The sequence below is a fragment of the Varanus komodoensis genome, unplaced genomic scaffold (assembly GCF_004798865.1).
Source record: "Varanus komodoensis strain SLA01 unplaced genomic scaffold, ASM479886v1 scaffold32, whole genome shotgun sequence".
Lineage (NCBI taxonomy): Eukaryota > Metazoa > Chordata > Lepidosauria > Squamata > Varanidae > Varanus > Varanus komodoensis.
The window spans coordinates 23,618,283-23,645,965 of NW_025335798.1; the positions used below are offsets into that span (position 1 = coordinate 23,618,283).

Here is a 27,683-nt window from a genome sequence, read left to right on the forward strand (position 1 = left end):
CGAACACCGCCAGGTCAGTGTCAGATCCGATGGTACCATCGGTACCGAGGGAGTAGCATGACCTACTGAATGAGCCAGGCTATCAAATTGAATGAGTGAAGGTCCGTGTACCGTACTGCTCCATTGTGTTGAGTTATGAGATGAGGTATGAGAGGCAGTCGTTGAAAGGTGTTGTCTGACAGATGAAGGACAGTAGGAAACCACGGTTGGCGAGGCCATCAGGTGACGAGAATTCCCCGAGCCTCTTCAAGAGTAATCTTGGTGAGAGTTCTTGCAATGAGCGGTATAAGAGGGAACGCATAAAAGAATGTGTTCATCCATGGAATCATCAGAGCGTCTCCTCTCGAGCCAGGACCAATACCCGCTTAGGAACAGTAGGCTTTGCGGACCGTATTTACGTGGGTGGCAAATCGGAGGGCCCCAAATCTGAAAAAGATGATGACAGACTTGATGATCTAACTCCCATTCTTGAGTCATCGACATCTGCCTGCTGAGGGCGTCTGCTTCCTCCTTGTTGGTACCAGTTTGGTGAATGGCAAGGAGGGTAATTTCCCTCAGAATGCACCAGTCCCAAAGTCTCAGCGCTAGATGAGCAAGGGAGGCAGACTTTCCATTCTGTTGATATAAAACACAGTCACAGTGTTGTTGGAGGCCACTTGAATGACTTGGCCTTGAAGGGTATTCTCGAATGATTGAAGGGCTTTGAAGACTGCCAAGAGTTCCAGGTAGTTGATGTGTCAGGCAGCCTTGTGGTTGTTCCAAGTGCCCTGAGTGCGAAGACTGGCACACAGAGCTCCCCAACCTGTGAGGAAGGCATTGGTGAATAGAGGCAATGCTGGGTGAGGTGGACGGAACAGGATTCTGACAGACAGATTGCTTTGCATAGTCCACCATGACAGGGTCTGGAGAATGGAAACTGGGAGATGAAGAGGTCAGTGTGATGAATCTTGTTGTGGATAGAAGAGGCCGTTGAACCAGAGTTGGAAGGGCCTCATCCGTAGTCTGGCATACAGGACCACAGAGACTATGGAAGCCATATGTTCAAGGAGCTTCTGTACAGACAGTGCTGGAACAGCTCTTTCCATGTGGATTCAATGAACGGATGCACAAAGCTACTCTTGTTGTCCTTAAGGAAGGCTCTCGCAGTCGTGGAATCGAGATGGGCTCTGATGAAATCGATGATCTCTGAAGGAACAAGGCACGATTTTTCATAATCAGTACATAGTTCCAAATCATCTAAGAGGGTGCATGTAATCTGGATCAACGATCGAAGGCCGACTTTAGATAAGGAGACAATCAACCAGTCCTCAAGGTAAGGGTGTACTTGAATTTCCTGAAGCCGGAGGTGTGCACACACCAGGGCCATGCATTTGGTGAAGACCCGTGGAGCAGTAGCCAGTCCGAATGGTAAAACGTTGTATTCTAACAGGTTGGAACCGACCGTAAACTGAAGAAGTCGCCTGTGAGACGGGTGGATGCTAATATGGAAATAAACATCTTTTAAATTCAAGGAATCGAACTAATCTTCTCTCCTGAGCAACGGAAGGATGTTTTAAAGGGTGGTCATCCAAAACTTTTTAGTTTTGATAAACCTGTTGACACCACATAAGTCCAATATCGGGTGAAGACCACCATAAAATACCTTGAGTAGAAACCGTATAACCCCTTGGAGCGGGAGAGTTGTTGAATCGCTCCTTTACAAAGAAGTTGTTGAACTTTGTCTTTGAGAACCGACGACGGAGACATATATCAGATCGGTCCTGATGGGGGTATAGTATCAATCTTGATTCTATATCCATGCTCCATGATGAATAATACCCACTGATCAGATGTGATGGACTCCCAAATGGGGAGTCAACTTTGCAGTTGATTCCCAAAAGGAAGAGGGTTGGATGGGTTCAGGAGAGGAGAAAAGGTTCGCTCAGTCCGTCAGCGCTGGTGCTTTTCAGAATCCGGGCAGCGACGGCTTTGCTGATAGCACTGTGCTGGTTGTTTTCAGCGCTGCTGACGAGGCTGGAACTGCTGCCGGCCAGAGAACTGCGTGTATGGTTGATATTGGTAGGAGGGATGGTAACAAGACCACTTATGTCTGGATTGGTTGGGGACTTCCATACGCCAAGCTGTCACGCGGGATTCGTGAATGGTCTTGAGCTTGTGATCCGTCCTGGCGTTGAACAGCCCTGAGCCATCGAAGGGCATGTTCTCTATGCGACACTTGGTCTCATCCAGAAAATTGCAGTTCCAGAGCCAGGCATGGCGACGGAGGGCCACAGCACCAACAAGGGCCCTCGAGTCGCAATCAACATGATGTCTTGCTGTAGAGAGCTGTTGAATTGCCACCTGGATCGCCTCCTTGGTGAAGATGCGAGCCAGGTCCCTGCAAATGTCATGCCAGGTCCCTTGGGAGCGACGCTGTAATATTCTCCAGTTTTTGCATGAGGAAATACTGGTAGTGAGCCAGCGTCGCCTCATAATTGAAGATCCAGAGCCCGAGAGCTGTGGCGGCATAAATACGGCAGGCCATCATGTCGATCTTTCACCCTTCCTTGTCGCAAGGAGTGGAGTGTTCTCTTGACTTGCGACCCTGGGATGACTCCACAATGATCAAGTTCAGCCTCGGGTGATGCAGGAGAAATGGAATGTTATGTTCTCGAACTCGATACATAGATTCATGTCTCTGTGAAGTCAGCTGCAGCTGGTTGGGAAGTTCCACGGTTTCATCATCTCCTGATGGAGCATCGTGATGAGTGGCAAAATGATGGTGGCAGATTGTTCTCTCTTCATGATGTTATAGAACTTATCGGTACTGGGATCGAAGTGGTGCTGGGCTTCGATCTCCAGTGACCTAGCCAATCACGCCATCAGTTCCCCAAACATCGAATACAACTCAATGGGTGAGCTGGGACCCTGTGTGGTGATCACCACGTCCAGTGAGGTGGACGCTACATCCAAATCCTCTGACTCTAAATCGTAATGTGGCAGAGGACTGGCAGAGGAGTCAGCTGGCAAGGAAGGGTGCCTGGTCTGAGCTCCTGCGGACGTCAATGGAGCATCCCTTGAAATTGGAGACAGTGTACCCTGGCATACTGATGGATAATATCCATATGGTGCATAGTCATCCTATGGTTCACGATGGACAGATCCATACAGCGCTTGCACCCATTCTCCAGAGGGACGGACAGAAGCACGCTGCTGGTACCGCACCTGCTGAGGCGGGGCCCTCGGGGAAGCCTTAGGCAAAGGCTGCAGGGTAGGTGAGCTTGCCATCGGAAGAGCCATCTGCGGAGAGTCCCGGATCTCTCCATCAGAAATCAATCCCCGTATGGCTGCCGCCTGATGATTTGGCGAGGATAAAACGGAAGGAGCAACCCGTTGCGGGGACACTGGCAGGGTCACCTACATTGCCAGTTGGAGAGCTGGTCTGGTTGGTGTCTGTACTGAAGTGGCCATCAGGACCAACGGGGCAGACAATCCCACATCACGGTGACGGGGCTGATCTGCCTGCTTGGTCTTGTGAGCCGTCTTGTCTGCCTTGTCCTTCTTAGGCTTCTAATGTCCTGAGGACTTGTTGGATCCGCTGTGCTTCCTCTTCTCCTTTTGTTTGTGAGGAGACTTAGAGGAGCATTTGCCCTCCGGCAGAGTAGCACCATCAGCCGATGGGCGGGACGGAGGGGCAGCCAAAGAGGAGGGCTGCGCAGCGGATTGGGCCGCCACTTGATTAGATGCGACCAAGGCCTGGTCCCAGAAAAGCTTACGCAGGCAGTTCTCCCAGTTTTTGTGCGCCTGCTTGGTGAAGGCCTGGCAATGGCCATACTTATCAATCTTGTGACCTTCTCTGAGGCAAAGAAGACACAGGTTGTGCAGATCAGTGGGGGACAGCTTGGCCCCACACTGAGAACACTTGTAAAAAGCCGCACGCTGAGCCATTGGGATTGAAAAGGAGAAGAAAGCAAAGACGAGAAATGTAAGAAGAGAATAAACTTTTTTTGTGGGGGGATGTGCAGAAAACTTCTAACAGGGAGGGATGAACAACTTGGAAATCTTAACAAGAAAACTAAGAGAACAGAGAGCAACAGTTCAAAGGGGATCAAGGTACACAATATAGCTACGAACTGAGAGACGAAAGGCTCAAGGCACAGCAAACGGCGGTTGCAAGAAGACTGGGAAAATGGTGGGCACCCCGCCTTCTTATACTATGGCGGGGAGGGGTGCGGAGTTTCTGCCAAAACCATTAAGCTTTCAAATCTTCCCTGCTACAGGCACTGCACAGGCGCACCCATATGTGTGATGCACAGAGACCACGACGATGAAGAACAAAATATAAGAATGATATATTCAAAGACCATAATGTTGAAATTTATTTACAAAAGAAATTGATGGTAGAATTCAATGTTTGTTTCATCTTTGCCACATATAAATTGGCTATACTAGGAATGATGTGAGAACTATTTATTGACATTACTTTTCCTTGAGTGTATAATTGTTGATCCAAAACTATAATATTTCTTCAAAAAGATCCAACAGAAATATGTACATGGGTGAAAATATGCTTTTATTAAGAACATATTCAACCATTCCTTTTGTATCTCTGTGGAATATGAATATCTAGAAAGAGAACTAGCATCTGTAGTCACTAACTGTGCATTGTCATATATAACTAAACCAGGTATCTGTTTTAGAAAATGCTTTGTGTGTGGTTTTATTTTGTGGTTCCCTGTCAGCCATGGAGCCTTCCCCTTTGTATAGCTTTTTTCAGACAACCCACCCAGAAAGCTTATGGGGTATTCTAGCTTATGTCACCCACAGTGAGTTATTGCAAATGGCATGCCCCATCTTGGATGAGCCCCAAGAACCAGCAAGGTGCTTGGTGAAAGAGGCAAAAATGCTTTGCCTGTTTTGACAAGTAGTTGCCACATGAACATAGCTGATAGCAGTCTCCAAAGAGCCTTTTTTCTTCTTTGACCTTATTGTGCAAACAAGGCCCTGAAGTACAGAATGGGCAGCATGCAGCCTGCTTAAAGGGGCAATGGGCAGAATTTCAGCAATAATATAGAAATATTATTATTGCTAGAAAAGTTACTTCAGTTGTTTATTTTTGTTGGTTCATACAGTATGCAAATTATGTATATTTTTATTCCAAGATATCTATATATTCATAAAGTTTAATATTCTAGTTTAATTATTTATACTATGCCATTTTTTTCTAGTGCTCCTGAGGAATACTTGAGCTGGTAACCTTAGCAATAGTTTAGTGTCACAAGAATGAGCCTAGGTGAGCCTCAGGTCTGTGTATTCCTCTGTGGTAAAGCTGGCTTATTTCCACTAATTTTAGTTAATATTAAGCACAGCTTGGGGTTCAGATAACTTGCTAAACTGTAATCTGAAGTGGAAGTAGAATTATCTTAACTTGTAACCACAATGGATGAGGAGAAAGGGGGATGTAGGAGCTTGAGCCTCATTGTGATTGATTTTCATAACACGAAAACCAGCTCCCTGGATGCAACAGTCTTAGATCAATAAATCACTGTATATTAAACCATGCAAAAGTGTTTGAACTATTTTCTTTTTTCTTTGTCTCTTCTTTCCTCTTCACACACACCAGTATCAGTCATGGTTTCCCTTAAACCACAATTGTCCATCATATATTAAATGAGAACTGTTTAATATATCTTTACTATCTGTTCATGAAATTTATTCTAGTTAGTGAACAAACACTGGACCACAGAGTTTCTGGTTGAGGAGGCAGAGAAAACTGTGATTTAAAGAAGTCATGGCTGATGCACAGGAAACTTATGAGAAAACAGGGAGAAGGGAATCTGCAGACTCAGTTTTAGTTCCCAGCTGAATAAATGATTTATTAAGCTAGGATTGCTACATCCAGACAGCTCTCAATGTTGAAACATATAGGCACATCATAAGCCATAATAAAAATCTATTTACATATATTGAATGGGTTTTTGCAATATCTCTCCTTTCTGTGAACATCACTCCCCAGGCCCACTATGGAAATGAGCAGAAACGTTTCAGGAACCAGTTTCCTGTTGCTTGTTTCAGAAACTGGTAGTTTCTCGGGCACTGTTGGATATTGTCCAAGGAATCCATCCAAGATCACCTGAATTCTTTTCTCATCCAGCATAGAACTGACCAAAAAAGAGTGTGTATGTGAGAGGTGAGGGCGGGGGGAGGCTTGGGAAAGGCAATATTTTTGCCTGGTGAAAAAGCTGGCAGAGACAGGGCCTGTGGAGAATATATTATAATTAAGGCATTGCCACAGAATAAGTCCATTTTAATCAGCTGCAGGTAGGTAATTTCTCCCACTCAGTTTCTGAAAGTGGAGCGGGGGGGATGTTTAGACTAGACCTAAAAGAAGTATAACAGATCTCACTTTGAACATTGGTCCAACTCTCTCTTCTAAATGAGAAAGAAGCAGTAGCAAAAACTCCAGTGAGCTGTATACACAAAAAATAAAAGTAGTTTTATTCCTATTAACGTGATATTGTTATTAGTTTTATCTTGTGTTTGTTTAAATTTATTCTGGCAGTGTACATTATGTGTAAAATTTTTAGTATGTTGTAAACTGTCCTGAAAATCATTGACTAAATAGGAATCGTATAAAAATGCCTTAAATAAATAAATATAGTTTTTATTTTTCAAAGTGAAGGTTACCAGCCTAACCACCATGCAACACGTGGAAATGTGAAAATAAAATAAAAGTACATATTTGAATGAAAAACAATCCTAATATTTTTAGAATAACATGGAAAGAAATTGTAGCCATTGATTAATTTTGAGCAATTGCTTCAATTTGCATTTTCTGCCTTTTCATTTGTTAGATTGTCTTAATTATATTCCTTGATCCTGCTATTTAAGTTTTGTCATCTAGCATGTTGCTATCAATAATAACCTACATTTGTCTTTTTTAATTATTCCTCTGAATTTCATAACTTTTAAAAAATCTGACACCATTTAATTTTACTGGTTGCACTATTTAAAATGAAAATATTTTCGAATGCTTATTGCTTTTTTTCTCTTTGCTGAATATATATTCCAGAATTCCATTAACTCTGAGTACTTGGTTTCTATTTTTAAAACTCTTAATAGGGTTAGTGCCTTAGTTTTAATAGGTACAATCTATCTTTGTGGCAAACACTGCTGGCAACAAAGGTGGAAGCATCATAGTATACATCGGAACTCCTCTGCCCAAAAAATCAGTGATCTGCTTTCCCTATGCACACAAAATGCATGTGCACAGCTTGTCCGTGCCCAGTGTTTGTTGGACTGGTGCAAGCATGAAATCTAATTTCTTTCCTCAAGAACAGGACAGAGGTGCTGGGTTGATTTAGATGCTATGCTACTCACAGGTTTGTTTCTCCATCTCCATACATGGTTGTTCCCTTCTCTTCATCACTTCTTCAATTTATTATAGAACAACAGACTTGTAGCTGGTTTGCAGTATTAGTTACAAGTGTAGTTTTCATTTAAAGCCAAGGTAACAGTGTAATTGGGAGGGACAGTGCCAAATGGGAGAAAGTAAAAACATTCAGTCAGCCCTAAAAAGCACAGATCCTCTGAAGAATCCTTATTTAAAAATGGCATCTACAGTGATCCACCTTTACAATATAAAAAGCAGGTTCTGTTGTTCTAAAATCTGCACTTGTCTTCTAGGTACAAATATTTATTTGGGAGATTAGAGGCCCCACCCCCAAACTGTCAATATTTAGAGCAACTAAATAGATCAAGTATAATTTGTCCCCAAAATTTAGTGTTCACCTCAAGCTTGCTTTAACCAGCAGCTGCTATTTATGTAAGAACATGGAATGGCATCAGCCATGGCTATTTAACCAACTTTTTGACTGAAACAACTTATAGGGGCTTATAATAAGCAAATTGCTGTTGGAGATAGTCTTTCCCACCCCTCTCATTCCAAGCAGATCAGGACAAAAGGCTTCTAAATACAAACTTTATTATTAAAGCTGTCCAGCTAGGTTGGCTTATAGTACAAAATGGGAATTGCAGAAGTCATTAAAGACATCACTGAAGTTAGAATGCCAGTTATAGGGGAAAGACAGCCTAACATTAAGAAGCTGGCTCCAAACTGAATTCTTCTCACCCCAAATTCCACCAAAAGGAGTCAACTCTACTCTCAGGGTGGTCCCTGCTGTTTATGAGGCAGACAGCAAGAACATTGAATACTACTCAGTCGGTCTATTATTTTAATTTGACACTGGACTATGGGACTGATTGTATTACATCCATCCCCATCTAACTGCACCTGTTCGACAGAATATCTCACTGAACCTACGTGGTCTGGTTCTCACCAGCCTCTTGACTTATTCCTGGGTCTGCTGGCATTGGCATTTCAGCTATGGATTCCCACCTCACCTCTTCCAGTTCTGATTCAGATTCTGAGGTAACAACCTTGGAGTACTGTATTTGGGGGAAAGCAGGCGTAGTCCCTACAAACACTAAACATTGTGTTATAAAACCACCTATAATACTGTGGTCCATTTCATATACCAGTTGGGACATTAGATTTCTAAACTGAATTTGCTACTTTGGGCCTTTCTGTTGCTTTCGGGGGCGGGGGATGTTTAGTCAGACTATACCTATGAAAATTTGCTTGCTGCATTGTAGGACTTGGGTCATACTGTCTGGTTAAAAGCTCTCTAATATGCATGTTTAAAGTTTTCTCATCGAAATATATATATTTTAGAAGATAGAAGTATTCATTTCTCTTACTGAAATTGGAGCTTTTTGGTATTGTAGCCCCATAGAAGTATGAAACATACACTTCATTTTGTAAGGGCTGCAGTAATTCTACAGTCCTGTGCTTTATATGTTATCATTGCATTATATGTTAATAGGCAAGCTTGCACTGTCCAAAAGAACAATGGAACATCATTGAAATGACATGCTTTGATTTCATGTTGTAAAAGTAGTCTTGGAAAAATAAGCAAGAAACTTTTTGTAAACAGAAATTACATTCACCCTAGCTTTTATGTTGACAGTGCTACAGGATAGGGAAGGAAATGTTGTATATAAGAAGTATTTTCTAACAATATTGATTAATATACATTTGTTACATTTTTTTATTCTTTCAGTCCTAGTGGTTCTTTATTGTCCTGTTTGGAGCAGGTTAAAACATACCTGCTGACTGATGGAACATGCAAGTGTGGTTTAGAATGTCCTCTCATCCTTCCTAAGGTAACATCAGATATTTGAATATGCTGAATGCAAAACTAAGATGTGTTGAACTCAGCCAATAGCTCTGCTAGCTGTGGATGAGGAGCTTCATAATCCAGGTTTAGTTTGGTTGAATTAGAGTGTTTCAGAGCAGGAAGAACAGTTTTGCAGCCCCTAGACGGCATCTAGAGGGAAGCTTTGGATTATCAGATCCAAGATAAAAAAAAACAGCTCTGATCTTAGAGCTGAGGATCTGCATCCAGGTCCCCCTCAACTACCTGTGCAGACAGTACAGGAAAAAATGCACTGGCTACTTCTCCAAGGCCATCAGACTGACCTTGAAGATGGGGGTGAAGAGGGTGTTCTTTGGAGTGTGGGGCATAGGAGATTAGATCTGCCAGGATACCATGTATCCTGTAGGCTCTCCAGCTTCCTTTCTTTCTTCTCCAAGGTGTGGACGGCTAAACAGCTGATACTGACCATACAGCTGAGTTGTAGTGTGGGAGGAACACAGAGACAGCAGTCACCTCTTCTCCTCCCACCTTGCATAGAGGATTTTTAAAATTTAATAAAACAACTGTATCCTGTCCTTTACGGCAACATCTCAGGACGGTGTACAAGTTTAAAATGAACAACAACAATAAAAACAATCAATCATACAGTATACAATAATAAATAACCATAAAAATACAATCAATCATAATGAATATAATCAGAATTAAAATAAATCACATTACAAAAAAGCAACTGTTAACTTGATTTCTAAAAACCCTAATTCTTAAAATGATGATTGAATAAAAAGGTTTGCACCTGGTGCCGAAGAGTATAAACTTGGTGCCAGGCGAACCTCTTTGGGAAGCGCATTCTACAATCTGGCCAGAGAAGACCCTACTCTGAGTAAAAATCCTCTTTACCTCCTTCAAGGAGGGTTCCCAGAGCAGGGCCTCTCCCACAGATCTTAAGGGGCATGTAAGGGAAGAGGCACTCATTCAGGTATCCTGGTCCCAAGCCATTTAGGGCTTTATAGGTTAATACCAGCACCTTGAATTGGGCCCGGACTTCAACTGGAAGCCAGTGGAGCTGATAGAGGACTGGTGTTATATGAGAATAATGACCGGTCCCCGTCAGCAACCTGGCAGCTCTATTTTGTACCAGTTGAAGTATCCAGACCTTTTTCAAAGGCATTCCCACATAGAGCATGTTACAATAATCAGGATGCCCATAATCCTTTTGTGTTCGGGGGTTTATGGGCCTCCTGAATAGATTGCATCCTAAATCTCTCACTCAGTTGATTCTATCTATCTATCTATCTATATATGGGGAGGCGGAGAGAGAGAATGAGAAGAAAACTGTTTTTAAATAGGCCATGAAATTAGCTTGGTAAATTGATGCAAATATCTTTGTTTTATTGCTTCTTTGATTTTAGGATTCAGCTTCTTTCCACGTTCTGTAGTGGAATTTGAAGGAGAAATTATTGTCCTAATGAGTATGAAAACACAATACGTTCTTAAGTAGGACCTCTAAAACATTTTTACTTAAGAGAGAGGAGAAATAAATCAAAGATAAAATTGGTATAAAATTAAATACTAAAATGTTTTCTTTAAATGAGGTGAAAATGAATATACTGGCTAGTTATCTGGTTTCTTACTATGATGATCGCCTCATTGTCATCTTTGTGAACGGAGGAAAAAATGCAAGTCTCCTTCTCTCACCAGTGAGAGGTGTTAATCAACGTTTACAAATCCTGAATGCTAATAGTGAACCCATTCTCTGAGTGGGGATCCCTATGCAAATAGCACTGATCATCAGTGTACAAGAAGGGCATCTCAGCATTTTTGAGGAGAGCTTCAGGGTTTGCAGAATCACAAAAGATCTTTAGGGAAAATTTGAAGTGGATAAACTGAGCATGTTCAGTGGACACAGGCTTTTGGTTGACTAATAAAGAGGAAAAAAACAGAAAACTTGAGAGAGGAAATGGAGTGGAGTATCCTGAAAAAAAACATGGCTAGCTGGGTGAAATCTTGAACAGCACTCCATTCTAAAGCATCAGTACCATCATGATGTATCCCGCTAGCTTTGTTCTTGGCTCCAAAGTTCTAAAATAGTCTTCAGGGATCCTGCTTTCTATTTTTTACTTTTCCTAGGTTGTGCTGCTCTTTCCCATATAGCCTCTTTCAGCTAGCAGTAACTTAGAATGAATTCCCTCAGAAACTGAATTTACCAAAACAGGATAAAGGTATGGTTGATGATGAGTTAAGGCAGAAATGGACCCAAAAGTTTAGTAAGGCAAGAAAGTCAGGGAACCACAGAAAAGGTTTGAACCAGCCGTCAGCCTTGTGTTCATTATCTAGAAGAAGAACAGCTCAGAATTTTTTAAAAAAAGAATCCCCAGTATATTTTATGAAATGTTATTTGTTTTGGCATACTAATTATATAAGGATTTAGTCACACTTAAGAGTAAATCCACTGAAGTCAAAGGGAATTTGACTAATTTGTCCTTAATATTTCAATGTCTTTACTTACATGACACACAGACCATGTGGTGCGGAACCCATGCATTTCTTTTTAAGAAAATAAGGGAAGCATACATCTAATGTTTCCACAAAAATGTTTATACTATAAACCAAAAAACTGTATTTATAACATGATTCTGGCATTATGATTTTTAAGGTATTTAATTTTGATCCTGGAGTTGCTGTGACGCAGAGAACAGCTGAAGATGTTAAAGCAGATGAAGATGTCACCAAGCTATGCATTCATAAACGGAAAATTATTGCTGTGGCTACACTTCATAAAAGCATGGAAGTGCCACATCCCTCACTGGTTCTGACTAGTCCTAGTGGTGGAACAAGTAAGTTGTGGTTTTCATAAAGGGCAGGAGAGAGTCAGTATTAACATGCATGTCTGCAGATGTAAGAAATGTGTAATGTTAATTATTTTATGAAGGTATTTGTTGATATTATTTCCAAATGTGGATTGCATGTAAAAATACAAAGATACAACAGTCAATCAATCTTTAAGGGTTGTTTTTGACAGTGATGTGTGCCTTACCTACTACTTCTTGCAGAAACATCCTGATTTACTCCTCCGGTCAGTTGTAGCCCAGGTAGTTAAGAGGTATACTGTAGTTCATTAGTAGTGGTTAGTAGATCAGAGGTCTTCCTTAGGATAGGAGAACTTTCTTTATAAGGGTCGGGGGGGGGGGCAGGTTATATAGAAACCAGTGTGGAACCTCAATCTGTTAGTAACATGCTGCAATTCTGAGTGCATACACAAGGCCTATTGTCACCATGCAGTATCTCTTAGGGTCTCTGCAGCCACCAGGAAAACACTTCTGTGCTGATTCTTGCACTGGATCCTCCATGCGGGATACCTTGGAGTATCCATTTTAACCTCGTGCACCCCCAAGTGTGCATGGACACTATAGCTTGAGAGAACAATACAGCCTCCTAGATCCTGTAGTAACTAGGTGGGCCTATAGCCTTTCTCCCTTCATCTGTCCACATTGGCCTGGATCAATGGTTTATGTCAAAAATGACTGGGAGCTAGAAAGCTGTATCCCACTAGGCTGAAAATTACAGGATTTGGTACCTTTAAACCAAGGGTGGATGTGATGCTGGGTTAGGTTTTGGGAGCTGCACATACACACAATTAGAGATCCTGATACAGATTGCTACTTTCTCACTGCAATTTGCATAAGGATCTTTGAATGAGAGAGTAGAGGCTACAAGGAGTAGCAAAATTGGTGATAATGGAGAATATAGCTTTAGGGAGTCATATCACAATTGTAATGTCCTTGAACAGTTGCTTGTAGCTTTTGGGCCACTCAATAGTATTTTGATATTTGGGGACTTGTTGCAATAGCTGTGGGATTCATTATTTTTGCAAATCCTAATTTTTCTTTGTATTTGTATTTCTGAAGTTAAATTCAGATAGGTCATGTTTGGATTTGAATAAATTCCCCACACAAGTAAATTGTCATTGAACGCAAAACCCAGCATCCTTAACAAAAGGAGATGGTATACTTGTGAACTTTAATGATTAAGAATGTATAGTATATGCAAGCGAGGATGTGTTAGTGCTGGTGGCTGGCAGGCTTGCAGGCAATCCATTAGGGAATAAACCTGGGAGTTAGACTATGAACAATTCAGATTGCACCTAAGCAATAAGCTGCCTCAGACTAAACTGCCAGCTGAGCATCACCAGAGCCAGATGGACCTCGGTGCAGTTTTGTCCAGAGGAAAGAGTTTAATTTTGTTCTAATATATTTAATTTTGTTTCAAGATAGTAACTCTCATATACTCCAAATCAGGTGCAACTCAAATGGTACCATCACGAGCAGCAACTCCAAGATCAATGAGGAATAAATCACATGAAGGAATCACCAATTCTGTGATGCCAGAATGTAAAACTCCTTTCAAGTTGATGATGGGGGGCTCAAATGCCATGGGTAGGCTGTATGTTCAAGAGATGAGTGCAAACCAGCAACAAGAACTTCATTCTGTCTATCCTAGGCAGAGATTGGGTAGTAATGAACATGGACAGAAGTCTCCATACCGTGGCAGCCATGGAGGAATGCCTAGTCCAGCTTCATCAGGATCACAAATATATGGAGATGGCTCAATTTCACCTAGGACAGACCCACTTGGAAGTCCAGATATTTTCACAAGGAATAATTCTGGTTTTCATGGAGCACCCAACTCTAGTCCTGTTCACATGAATAGAACTCCTCTGTCCCCACCTTCAGTAATGCTACATGGTTCTCCAGTGCAGTCATCTTGTGCACTGGCTGGAAGGACTAATATACCTCTTTCCCCAACCTTGGCCACAAAAAGTCCAATAATGAAAAAACCCATGTGTAATTTTTCAACTAGTATGGAAATGCCACGAGCAATGTTTCACCACAAACCACCTCAAGGTCCTCCTCCTCCACCACCACCACCGCTGCCGCCGCCACCTTCTTGTGCTCTTCAGAAAAAGCCATTAACATCAGAGAAGGATCCACTTGGCATTCTTGACCCCATTCCTAGCAAACCAGTGAATCAGAATCCTGTTATCATTAATCCAAGTACTTATCATTCAAATGTCCACTCTCAGGTACCTGTGATGAATGTAAGCATGCCTCCAGCTGTTGTTCCTTTACCAAGTAATCTTCCTTTGCCGACTGTAAAACCTGGTCACACAAACCATGGGAGTCATGTTCAAAGAGTTCAGCACTCTACTTCAACCTCTCTCTCACCCTCACCAGTAACATCACCAGTTCATATGATGGGATCTGGAATTGGAAGGATTGAGGCTTCGCCCCAAAGATCACGTTCATCTTCCACATCATCTGACCATGGAAATTTCATGATGCCTCCAGTAGGACCACAGTCATCTTGTACTAATATTAAAGTCCCCCCTCGATCACCGAGATCATCAATAGGGTCTCCTAGACCATCCATGCCATCAAGTCCTTCTACAAAGACTGATGGACTCCATCAATACAAGGACATCCCCAATCCACTGATTGCTGGAATGAGTAATGTATTAAATCCTCCAAGCAATGCAGTTTTTCCATCTGCATCTCCTGGAAGTGGGCCAGTGAAAAGTCAGCCTGGATTGCTGGGAATGCCTTTAAATCAGATCTTGAACCAGCACAATGCTGCCTCCTTTCCAGCTAGTAGTTTACTCTCAGCAGCAGCCAAAGCACAGCTAGCAAATCAAAATAAACTTGCTGGTAACAATAGTAACAGCAGTAGCAATTCTGGAACTGTTGCCAGTGGTGGCAGCAATGATGGACACAGCACTTTAAACACCATGTTTCCTCCTACTGCCAACATGCTTCTACCATCAGGTGAAGGGCAAAGTGGTCGAGCAGCACTACGAGATAAACTGATGTCTCAACAAAAGGATCCCTTGAGGAAAAGAAAACCACCAACCACTACAGTGTTGAGTTTGCTTAGGCAGTCTCAAATGGATAGTTCTGGAGTTTCTAAATCTGGGCCAGACTTGATAAGAAAGCAGAATCAAGGTTCATTTCCCATTACATCTATGTCCCAGTTACTTCAATCCATGAGCTATCAAGGTTCTCATATGAGTAGCAATAGTACTACTGGTTGTGGGAGCTCAAATTCTATTTTGCCTTGCTCTGCTAACCAGCTGCATTTTACAGACTCTAATATGAACTCTAGCACTCTTCAGAATTCACTGGCACAGGATTTACCTGTAAGAGGGGAAAGTATGCACTGCCAGAATTCAAACACTAACTTTGGCCATGGCACTAGCCCTGGCCCTAACAACCATCTTGCAGGCTTAATAAATCAGATGCAAACAAGTGGAAGTTGTGGGGTGCTCAGTCAGCCTGGATTGGCTTTAGGAAATTCATTACATCTGAACCCACCTCAGCCACGAATCCAAGCACCATCTACATCAGTGATACCAAACAACATTGTAAACAGTTGCAGTCAAACAAGTTCTGAAACAGGTATGTTTCCTTCTGAAATTTTAAATTGTGGCATTCATTGTATTTTTAAATGAATACAAACATATTGCATTGGTTGTCTGCAATAGAGTGACATAAAAATTTATACTCTCAAGTTCTTGGCAATTTGATACATCACCAAAGGTGTAATTTAATTACAACAATCAAAACATGTTATTTTCTCAGTGCAAGTAGAGCTTGTTTATAGATTTATATTTCCTTCTAAAAGTCTGCCAGAACACTGATAGATACTGTTTTTCTCTGATAGTCATGCATTATTCAGTTGTGGTACAAAAAAGTTCCAAATATGCTCAAGATCAAGGGCTAACAAATGGCAGTCATATTAGCAAAATGTGTATTAATTGATATGAATATAGCCATCAAGGAATGCAGGTGCATAAATGATAAGTGAATTTTGATTGTTGCTCACCTCTGTATACTCCTATTAATTCTTGACCCTTGTTTCCATGTAAAGCATTATTACACAGAAACAGGGTGGCAGTGGCTACTAATTGCTTTCTAAAGTGGTGACATTTTCTCTAAAAAATTTTGAGGGGTTTTCCTAGGCAGGTTGCAGGTTCTCCAAACACAGTATATTATTTTCCTTCTCCTTAGCTTTCCACAGGTTCCATTTCTACAAAGTGTTCATAAGGAGCATTCAGAAAACAGTTTTGCAGAGGTTGTTGTTATGTGCCATTAAGTCATCTCCAGCTTATGGTGACCCTATGAATGAAAGCTCTCTAAAATGCCCTGACCATGACATCCCTGCTTAGCTGTTCTAAATTCAAGACTGTGGCTTCCTTTATGGAGCCAACCTGACTTTTATTTCATTTTCATTTTCTTCATCTGCCTTCAACTTTTGCTAGCTCGTAGAGGTACATGTCGCAAGATGTGTTTCCTCCCTGCAACAGTCACCTGCCTCAAGCCATTCTCAGCAAAACTCACTTTATTGTTTCTACATATAAATCACCCAGTCAAGTTTTTGCGCATGCAGAGAGCAGTTTGTTGAACCCAACCTTGTGACTATTTTCCAAAACATTCCTTATGAACATGCTTGTGACCCAACCTTTGGGAAGGGGCACTGCAAAAGTGAGCACACCTTTTCTCCACGCTCTTCTCAAGCAATTGTGCTTCTCACTGCTGCTGCCGCCGCTGCTGCTGCCTAGCCATGGGGGCTATATCAGTGGGGAGTGACTGATCTCCGTTTGAAGATCCCCCAGCCTAAATAGCCCCTCATACTTCCTGTGTCTCCATACCATTGCCAGGGCCAGTCTCTGCCTCTGCCCCTAGTCTGCCCTTGAGTTAATCTCTGGCATCTTTATTCCCTGCTATAGCCTACGGCCTTGAGCAATGTCCTGCTCTTTAATCCCTTTTAAACATTCCTCTTCTGGATCAGAATTTAAATCAGCAAAATTGGTGTGGCACATGTCTGGCTGGAACACTTGCCTCAGCCTGCCATCATGCTTACTCCCAACAGTACATGTCATTATTGCATCATTGTTAGCCTCAAAATGTTTTAAATGCAGTCAGCTTACAATGGCATTGTTATCTGGAAGTGCTGTATTCCGCTATCCAAGAGAAAGAATTTGTGTGTGTTGCTCTAATATCTAATAATATTCCTCTTTTAGCCTGCCTTTGCTAGAGTTCTCTCAAGAAAGCAGTGTACAAAGCACCTCCCTATACCCTACTACATCTCCTATATAGACTCACATCATTCGTGCAGAGCTCTTACAACAGGGACAGATGCATAAACCCATCGTCTCTTTATATACCTACTGGAACTTGAGTAAAAATAATGAAGACTGAATAAAATGATCCAATGGCATAATGAATTATTCTTAAATAATAAAGTTCAAGTAGGAACCTAAAATCAAATTTTATAAACCTTAAATGACTTTCAGATTGTGTAATGACTTGTTATCCAGCAACAGTTTTTGTATTGTGAATATAAATTGAATTGAGAAAGAAAGTAAAGGTAAGTGATATGCTGTGTAATTCAGAAGGAAGCCTATTACATTCTTTCAAAATAAAATGTGGTGTTACTGATTTGCAACATCTTTTCTGCTTCCCATCCCAAATTAATTTTTTTCTTCTTTTAAAGTGAAACAACAAAGAAAACATTCCCAAAGAACCTAATTTAAATCTATCTTTAAATTTGTTAGTTTTCCAAATCTAAGCCCCATTAACGTAATGTTAATATAATAACAATACCCTTGTAAAGATCTACTGTGCATGGAAGTCTTCTTTGCATGTAAGTACATTGCAAGCTAATAGCAAACAATCAAGTGTAAAGAGCTAAAAGGGGGGATTTAACAGATCTTTTCTACAGAATAGGAAGCCAGATTTTAGTACTACTAAATAACTAGAAGGTTATGAAGATAATATAGAATTGTTGAAAATCCTCACCTTGTGAGGATTCCCTTGCTTCCTTTCACTCTTTGTTTTTTTGTTTTTGTTTTTTTGGAGAGCACCTGTCCCAATAGCCACGATTATTTACTTATTTATTTATTTAAAACTTCTCTATACCATCCCTTCACAGACATCTCAGGACAGTTCACAACAGATTAATAAAAAAGAATAGAAATAAAAATGAGAGTAGAGGTTGCACAGTGATGTTAAATATAAAACCACCAGTTAAAACAGGTTAACAATTAAAATATTGGGAGAATGAAAAGATGTTCACCTGACACTGACAGAAAATAAGTTAGCCATTCCAGACTCTCCATGTGGTATGTTGGAGGGGTTGACACTGGTTTGCCTGCTTTTTTGGGGGGGGTGCCTGAATTGTGGATAAATATTTTGTAATTTTTTAAAAAAATGGATTTCAGCAAGTGCAGAGGTGTGCACTTGCACAGGTCTGAAATGGGAAGCTCATTGTCCCATGATGTGACATGATGAGCAGTCAAGGGAAACTAAATTACAAGTGGTCCTTGCTTGTCAAATGGGATGGCCAACAGAACCCCCTTTCATTGTGAGATCCTCTGATATTTGCTCTTTATTTGTTTCCCCTGCTACTGAAATTTCTTATCCATTCCATCAATTGTACTACAGGGCTGAACCCTGGGGATATACTGTATTATTTTGTTTCAGGTTCACACTGGTTGTTTTCTGCTTGCCAGCTGTCAGAAAATTTACGTCACTATCTTTAAGATGCAGCAGCTTAATTTGAAATGCTGGGTATATGTAGAATTAGTGAATGCTCTTAAACACAAAACTGTTTACTGTACTAAGTTAAACACTCTGCTTTTTAAATTAGTGGGATTAGTCCTTTACTGGAGACTGAAATGTGTATATATGCTAAGGTATATACTCATGTGCCAATGGAGCTTGTTCATACCAATGAATTTCATATTGTTGGGATGAGTGACAGAGTGGTCCCAACACGTTTGTTTCTACATTTTAGCTAGATGGTAGTTTTTGGAAGTTGATCTGAGGTGCTTCACAGGTGGAAGAAGGGAGGTTGGAACACCATCAGGGTTCCAGAGGTCCCAATCTCCCAGCACCCACATACCAGAATACTTCCTTTATCCCTTCTCTAGTGCTGATTTCTCAGAGAGTCAGCTGGGCCATTCCATTCCATACTACTGCAATCAAGGAAGGGAGATTAGAGTATGGATTCTCAGCTCTGAGGTTGGAGCTTTGCTTCTAACCTCTGATTTGGGAAATGGAATTCTTCTATGGTCCCCAGATCGCTTTTGTTTGGTGTCAATGAAATCTCAGTTTGATAGGAATATTTCAATTTCACCCTTTTTCAAACAAAAATCAGAAGAGAAAATTCAAGGTTTTTTCTTCTATGGTTTCAAAAATTTGTAAACTTATGTATTCACTGGTGGCCAAACAAGGGCCTGGGAATCAGTAGATTATAAAAACTAATTATGAAAAATTATGCATTTTCTCTTTTTGAAGACAGCAGCTAGTTGCATTCTGTGTCTTATCTATAAGTAAACAGACATTTTTGTTGTTGTACACTTTACATGCTACTTTTGATTTCATAATTGGATTTTTGAGAAAGATGATTCTGACAAGTGTCTCCGAAATAATCTTTGGAAAGATGCAGATATATCTGTTATTGGTTTCAAGATTAGTAGTTGAAAGAGAAAATAGCTCAGACCTGGGAAAGAAAGCATTTACTAATATATTATGCAGACATTTTGTTTGTGTTTGGCCTGTTGCATGCCTGCTTGGGGGGTTGGGGTTGGCATCTATAAAACTGTTAAAAAACCAAGTTAGAGAAATAGTATGTGTAATAATATTTCAGCATTCAATTACTATCAGGATGGGATTGCCTAGGTTGTAAACATATGTATAAACATATGTCGTATCTGTCAAAACTAGAACAAAAATTAAAAAGTTTTCCTGTTATTTCAAAGGATTGTTTTTCTGGGAAAAAAGAACAGTTTTGGATTCTGAGAAGTTTTATTCTATAATTATTAGTAAAGTGTTTAAGATGAGATATTCCTATTTTGCTACCCAATCTTTATTTTCCAAAATGATTTCTAAATTTTAAAGGTAGTCCAGAGATGTAAAATTTCTCAAAATGTTGAAGCCATGATAAGGAAAAATAATATTCAATTTACATTTCTAAGCAGAGTAATTTCTTCCAATGCTTATTAAACTAACTGATCCAATACTGATCATACGCTGATAAATATTTAGAGATGATCTTCAGTTTTTTAACATGTAGCAATTTATGTATATGCACACATGCATGCACAAGCACATTAAAAAAGGAAGAGAATTACAGGACACCATTTATATGTGATTTTATATTGTTTATTTTATTATATTTTAACTATTATTTTATCTAATGTTATTTTATGGGTAGTTTTATTGTAAGGGCTGCCAAGAGAGCATGATGCTAATGGGTGGTGCTCAAACAAATTCAGTAAATAAATAAATAAGATTGTGCAATTGCATGAAATAAAGCTAACAGAATTAGCTGGCATGAGTAGGTTTTCCAGGGGATCTCAGAGTGCTAACACAGTTGGCAAAATGGGGCAGTGTAATTTACATTAATACCTATGACATATTGGACACTGTCCAACAATATATCATGATACTTCAGGTGTTAAAATATTTGTATTCCCCCAGCATATCCCTATATAGTATATTCCAAAAACTGTGAACTACTCCATGGTCACTCTTGAATTAATGTGGTAGAGCTGCATCCATAACCTTTCAAAAGAATTAAAAGAAAGTTTTCTATCTGTTATATTGATGGTAAAATTTCAGTTTGAGGAAGAATCAATAAAACCATGTTGAGCGTCTTCCTACTTTGAAATCTGAATAAGTCAAATCTGAATACTCAAAACAAATCTGAATACTTAAGCCATAAAATGTTGATAGAAAGAGTATATGAAACATGCAGTAAAAAGGAAGGAGGCTGGAACATTGCTTCTTTCCATCTGAGGATATCTGTTTGTGTGACAATTGTGAGGAGTCTTGCAAATTTGAGTTATTGAATATTTCTGGTTGGAGAAAGGTAGAGAGGGCATAAATCTTCATGGTATATAGTGAATTCTAAAAATAAGAATCGTATCATTTTATCTGACATTGAAGGATGACATGTAAGTAAAGTGGCAAATATATGTAAGAGAAAACATTAATAAATTTTAACAATTAATGACTCAAAACATATATTTTACAAAAGTAAAAAAAAAAAAAGAATACTGATGCTTTACCATGTATTTATAATCAGTGACAGCATCTTCTCAAAGCATTTCTGGCACTAAATCCTTTATTGAGAACATTTGTCTTAACTTTTTTCAAATCTGTCAAGATAGGAATGCTATGCCTGAGAAACTAGTAGTAATAGCAGGTTTACGTCAGAGTTAAAAAAGCTTCTGTATTACCCGTTTTACAAATAGTATTAGAAATACTATTATACAATTGTTATGTACATCAGTTACAATGATTACACATGTAGTTTATACATCTATGTATTACATATTTATAAGGCAATATACTATTGTCAGCAGAAATAGTTAATCATAAGTTTCAGCAAAAGGAAGCTAAATTTATCTATCCATAGGTAGTGTCTAAATGCTAACCATTCAAAGGTTGTAAGGGTCAATAGGTTTTCAATCTATTGAGTCACTGGAGATTGCCATTTATCCTTCCATTGTTAGAACATCAGATGTTTAGCTGCCATAATGTGTATTTATGTTGACCTTGACTTCAGTTCCAAGAGGCAAGTAGAGGCTACTACTTTGTCTTATGGTACATGTCAGGCATTCCAAATATAAATAAATATTAAGGGAAACAGTGGCCATCCTTGTCTATCTCTCCCCAGTAAAAGAAAGAAATTCATTAGCTACAATTCTATTTCATGGTGCTGAATTTTAATCTATCTCAAGAATTTTACTGGAAAATCAGTTACTAAACACTAAGCACACACACACACACTTCCAGTAAATTTTGTGAAATACCTAACCTTTTCAGCATCCATAGAAACAGTGGCTATCCATACTTAAAACATATCAAATCTATCACCAGTCTAAGATTATCAACACTCCTGACCTTCTCCAGTGAAAGTTTTGATAAGTTGTTGCAACATCTAGGCTAAAACCAGTGCCAATATTTTAAGTCAACATTGATTACTGATTGTCGTGAGTATTCCCCTTGTTTGGATGTGGTCTGCCTTTAATTTTCTTGATATCTAACACTGCCACCAAAAATTTTAATTCTAATCTTATTAATTAATCTCCCAAGCTGTAAGGCTCCTTCATTGGACTGTGTGGTCATGAGGATGAGATTCTGGTATATAAACAGCCTATGATGCCAAGCTAACAATAAACAAAATACAACTTTATTTGTACAAGAAGTGTATTGATTTCAGTATGTTCTGTAACTCATTAGTATTAGTAAATAAAACAGTGTATAATAACTTTTGACAGAGGTATTGCACTCTTGCCTTTCTAAGCACTCTCAAACCTTCCTCTCTCTCATGAATGTACTTTGACCAGCCCTTGTTTTTTTAATCTCAGTTCACTCTTTCCCTTCCTCTCTCAGGTCTCTGTCAGCTTCTTTCTCACACACCTCTCTTATAATACTTGACAATATAAGGTTTTGACTCTACCTAGTCACGAATGTGTCCTCTAAATATTCTGTTTCCTTCTCTTTGCCCGTATGAATCCTAAATAGCTTGCACAGCACTACCCAGGATTCTGAAGAGCAAGCTGCCTCTTCAGATTCTGCAGATTTGCTGACCGACCACAACTCTGTCTGTTAACTGCTGGTAGATCACAACTTTGTTAACTTCTGACAGATTGTGGCTGATTACTTTTCTTTTTCTCTCTGCTCTCACACTTCCAAGCTTCACCCGCACACTCTCAGGCACAAACCAGTCATACTCATTCCCTTCTTTTACCTCCCCATTTAAAGGAACACGGCCTCATATCACTTCAAATCATTACAGTGATATTGGTCAAGAATTGGTACATCTGGTGTGATCTTTACCAAGTGTGGAAATAGCAGTGACATAAGCATCATCGAGCAATGAAGAGAGGGATTCAAAAATAAGCAATTCAGAAATATAAAGGTAATATAGCTTGGGGTGCACAGACTCAAAAATTGTTTCTACCACTCACTTGGAATCCCATCCAGCCAAAGCGCTTCATAAGCTTTTTTCATAACACCCTCCCCCCCAGCTTTTTGGGGGGGGGTAATTTTCCTCAATACACAAGAAACTGTCATGTGGTAAATTCAAGCATGGAAGAATAACATGGCAGGGAAAACATCTATGTCCTGTTCCAATATTCCTTTGCCCTTACTGTATACTTGAGAGTTGGTTCTTTTTAACTGTAACTGCAATTTATTTATATTTTGTATGTTTTAATAATTTTGTTGTTGAAAAGAGAAGCAACTGGTAAATTCAAGTAATAGGAAGAGAAATAGTAGTAAACTAATAAAAAAAAAGACTTGATAGTAGCATTCTGATCATTAGAAAGTACTTTTGTGCACTACTTAACATCCTACACCATAAGAGAAGTTCAACTTTATGGAATATCTTTTAAAATGAAACATAACTTTTATATGATAATATTAACTTTTTCAAAGAACCTAGTCCTATATTCCTATATCAGCATTTGCATTTTTTATTTATTGTGACATATATAAACAAATATGACTGCTATTTAATTGGCAATAACTCATAAATATTTATTTCATTGCAACTAGGCTACTTATTTTTATCTTGCTTTAATTTTATTTAAACACATTAAAAATTTCAAAACTTTCTTTAGAATATATTAAATATTTTCAGATATCAACTCTTTTTATGTATAGGAAGACTTGGCAATCAAGTTCATAATTAATGCCTATCATATGCATACAGAATATTTGTATATAAAATAAGCACCTTGTCCTATAAATACCTTAGCACTGAAAGCAGGAAAGGCCAAGATTTTTGGATGGAGTTTTTCTTCCAAATTCATTCTATGTATTATTTTCTTTTAAGAATTCCCGCTAAACCCTTGACAGAAATAATATTTCATTGTTGTTTTAATTATTCCAATTATTTGCATTAATCCGTACAGTAGACTAAGGCTCTGTAAACACTTCACCTCAACTATATTATTTTTCCCTGATGAATCTTTCACTTGCTGATTTTCTGTATCTCTGGGAAAAATAATCCACTAGCATTGAAGGAAGAGGATGGAACTTTGTAACCTTCTTCAAACATGGCTCTAACCTGTGATTTTTAAACTTTTGTTAACTTATATCTTATTACCATGCTTAGGGTTTGTCTGGGAAACAATGGAACAAACCATAATTTGTTACCTAAGTTCACGGGTTGTCCATTTCCCTTCTCCTTCTATCTCCCGATATCCCAAAGAGAAGTTGTTTTCGGCCACAGAGAAGACATGAGGCATTTTTGCTCAAACTTAAAAAAAAGGCAGAGCTCTAATGTCACCTTTTTCTGTAGTGAAGAAAGGCAAAACAAGCTGATAGCAACTCATCAGGGTGGACTAGGTAGGAAAAACTCTATAGGTCAGCCCAGCCCCTTTCACTGGTAGCACTGACTTTGATCGTAGAAATAATAGGATTTGCTGTTAGTGAGTAGTCACACATTGATGTCATTTTGATGCCATGCTGCCAAAGTAGCAAAAAACATAAATGCAACAAATACCACTTTCCCCTCCATGAAAACATCTAGTTTCCAAAATATCACTGCAGGTTGGCAATACCTAATATTGTTTTTTATCACTATGAAAACTAGATCTGTTCCAAGGGAACATTGAAAACACAGATTTAAGCATGCTCAACAACTATTTCTTTCAGGAAAGCATAGTCTCATGATAAGGTGTAGGCATGACCAAGAAAGATTACATAACTTAGTATCAAAAACTACTGAGATGCCCCTTCAAACATAATCTGCTAGGATATCAAAACCTACCTCTCTACTGATTGTTTTTATTACATGCTGTCAAGTCATCTCCACCTTATGGTGACCCTTTGAAAGAATGTCCTCCAAAATGCCCTGTCCTTGACAGCCCAGACTATGATTTCCTGTACAGAACTGATCCATCTCATAGTTGGTCTTTCTCTTCTGCTGATTCTGACTTTGTCTTACATTACTGTGTTCTCCAGTGAGTCTTCCCTTCTCATGATGTGCTCAAGGCATGACAGTCTCAATTTCATCACTTTTGGTTTCAGGGAAAGTTCTGGCTTGATTTGATCTAGGACCCACTTTATCTTTCTGTTGGTACAAGGTATTCACAAGCTCTTCTCCAGCACCTTGTTTCAAGATTTCTATTTATAGAAAGAGGTTTTTCCCATTTCGCAGCATGATCAGTTGTCCCTAGTGCCCCTTGAGGTCTGAGAGATTCTCTCCAATGTTAGTATCAGGGGAACATTCAAAACCAACGTGGATTTCCTCTGCTGAGAGCTTGACTACCAAAGCTGTTGAACTCAGAGCTACAGTTTTGTAGTGGGGTTTGGAAAGGTGTACAAATTCTGGTTTTTTTGGAAAAATGTTTAAGTATATAGTGTCTATATACCTCTGTACATTCCTGAAAGAATAGAAATGTCTAATCCCTTCGAAGTCCCACTTAAAAAAATGGAGATTTGAAGTCTGAAGGGTCAGGCAACCTGCAAATCAGTGCTTGCTCCTATCCATAAGAAATCCCCACAATTTTTGCAATTCCAAAGATGCTGTCAATTCTTGAGTGATGTGATAACCCCTAACCAAAGGAGTCTGCTAAAAAGGGGAATAGAAGGAGTGGCTCCCAAACAGCCTTGAGGGGAGAGCTTTTGTGTCCTGTGTTAAGTTTGCAAAAGTGAAGGCAGCCTATGAAAACATCAGCCTACCCCAAAACACGTAGACTTTGCTATGAAGGATACTTTAGTGACCCTGCTTTTTTACTCAGTTTAAAATCAGTTTTAAAATCAGTTTTGCAAAGTTGCTTTTTGGCATCTACATAGTGTGCCTCCCAGCAAGCACTGTTGTGTCATGCAAACATGACACATCTGTGTTGTATGGTTGAATCCAGTGGAAGTCACTTGCTGAGCCCTCCAACACACTGTACTTCCCTTACTTATTTCTTCTATCCTTTACTAGGCTTAATTAAAGGTTTGCATTAGTATTTTCATGCAGATTTGAAGACACCTGAGTTGGGCCAGTATTTCAAATTCTGATTTCCAAATTTATTTTGTTGTGATTGTGGAGAAGTACAAATAATGATTGATAATTTCTTCATTCAACAGTTTGCCAGTTCTTATTAGAGAATAATCTAATGCATTGTTAACATCAAATTAACCTTCAGATTTTTATATGGACATTTTCATCTGCATTTTCATCCTTTTCTGTTATGTTAATACTAAGAAACACCCTTCAGAACTTTCCATGTCAGGATCTGTATACCCTGGCTCAATAGGCAATGCGATTTGTATCCCATTTACATTACTTGAAATAAAGCTATCTAGTAATCAAAAAGAAGTAGAAAAAGATTTATTTTCAAAACCCAGGGTTTAATCAGATATCAAAAGCTAGGTATTTTGAAACAATATTTCTGACTCAAGGAAATAAATCAGACCTATCTGATGGGTTTGTGCCTGCCAGCAGAGTTTTATGAACATAGTCCAACATAATTCTGCAATATTTGTATAAGTGTGAAGGGTTTCAATATGGTAAACACACATTTAAATCTACATTCAGCTGCGAAACTTACTGGATGACCTTGGGCAAATGCTTACTTTTCAGTCTCACTAGACTTGCACCGTAGTTGTGAAGCTATGTGATGGTTCCACTGACCTTGCCTTGAGTTTACTGGAGGAAGAATGAGATGCAATTGTGACAAAATAGTTAACAGTATTTTCTGTAGAGACTTTCATAAAGCTCTGCCATTGAGTAGTAGTAGTTGCCTCTTGTCTACTCCTTTCTTTTGACAGCCTCAGGAGCTGTGCTTTTTACATCCATTCATTTTCTGTCTTCTACAATGTGTGTTTTTCATTATGTCCTAGATAGAAAAAGCCACATGGTGGCAGTCTTGAGAGAGGAATGCTCTGTCCCTTAACTTCCATACCCTTTTAGCTTCAGAATTTAAATCTACCACATGTTCAGTAAAGTACTTAGTGTTTACCTAAAAATAAATATATTAAATATTTGGAATAAGTGCAACTGCATTCACAATTGTTTTTGAGATAACTCACTGCACTTTTCCTTTTTTATAAAAGTAAAAGTGAAAATAGGTGGCTTGCATATGAGCTCCCTAATTTAAGGTAGATCAGGATTCTACCTTCTGTGGTCCACAACTAAATGAAATAAAATTTCTAGCAGATTGCCCAACCACTGGTTGGTTATGAAGTCACTTTTTTAGTAGATGGAATACATCTATTTTAATTTATGTACTTTGTTTTTCCCATTTTTATTCTGCTCAGCTGGCAGATACAGTAGAGTAGGTGTAGAGTAATAAAAAACCTAAACAGTATAATAAATGTAACAACGAAAGCATTAAAAATATTAAAGAGCCAGTGGCAAAATTAAAGCAACAGATTAGAGATTAAATGCCTGCTGCAAGAGGAAGGTTATAATCTG

At 39.3% G+C, this 27,683-nt stretch overlaps 1 protein-coding gene across 7 annotated transcripts in view; it reads left to right on the forward strand.

Moving 5' to 3' along the window:
• MBD5 (methyl-CpG binding domain protein 5) overlaps window positions 1-27,683 on the forward strand; it is a 66,156-nt gene that overhangs the window by 7,991 nt on the left and 30,482 nt on the right. For 6 of the 7 annotated variants that reach the window (XR_006415501.1, XR_006415502.1, XM_044438085.1 and 3 more), the window contains exons 2-4: window positions 9,102-9,204; window positions 11,854-12,034; window positions 13,496-15,649. Coding sequence is in view for 5 of the 7 variants with exons in the window: in XM_044438085.1 (XP_044294020.1) it covers window positions 9,102-9,204; window positions 11,854-12,034; window positions 13,496-15,649 (2,438 nt within the window). In the remaining 2 variants the exon portion in view is untranslated. Of the gene's footprint in view, window positions 1-8,353; window positions 8,411-9,101; window positions 9,205-11,853; window positions 12,035-13,495; window positions 15,650-27,683 lie in introns of those variants that run through there. The other variant, XM_044438086.1, reaches the window with a different exon arrangement.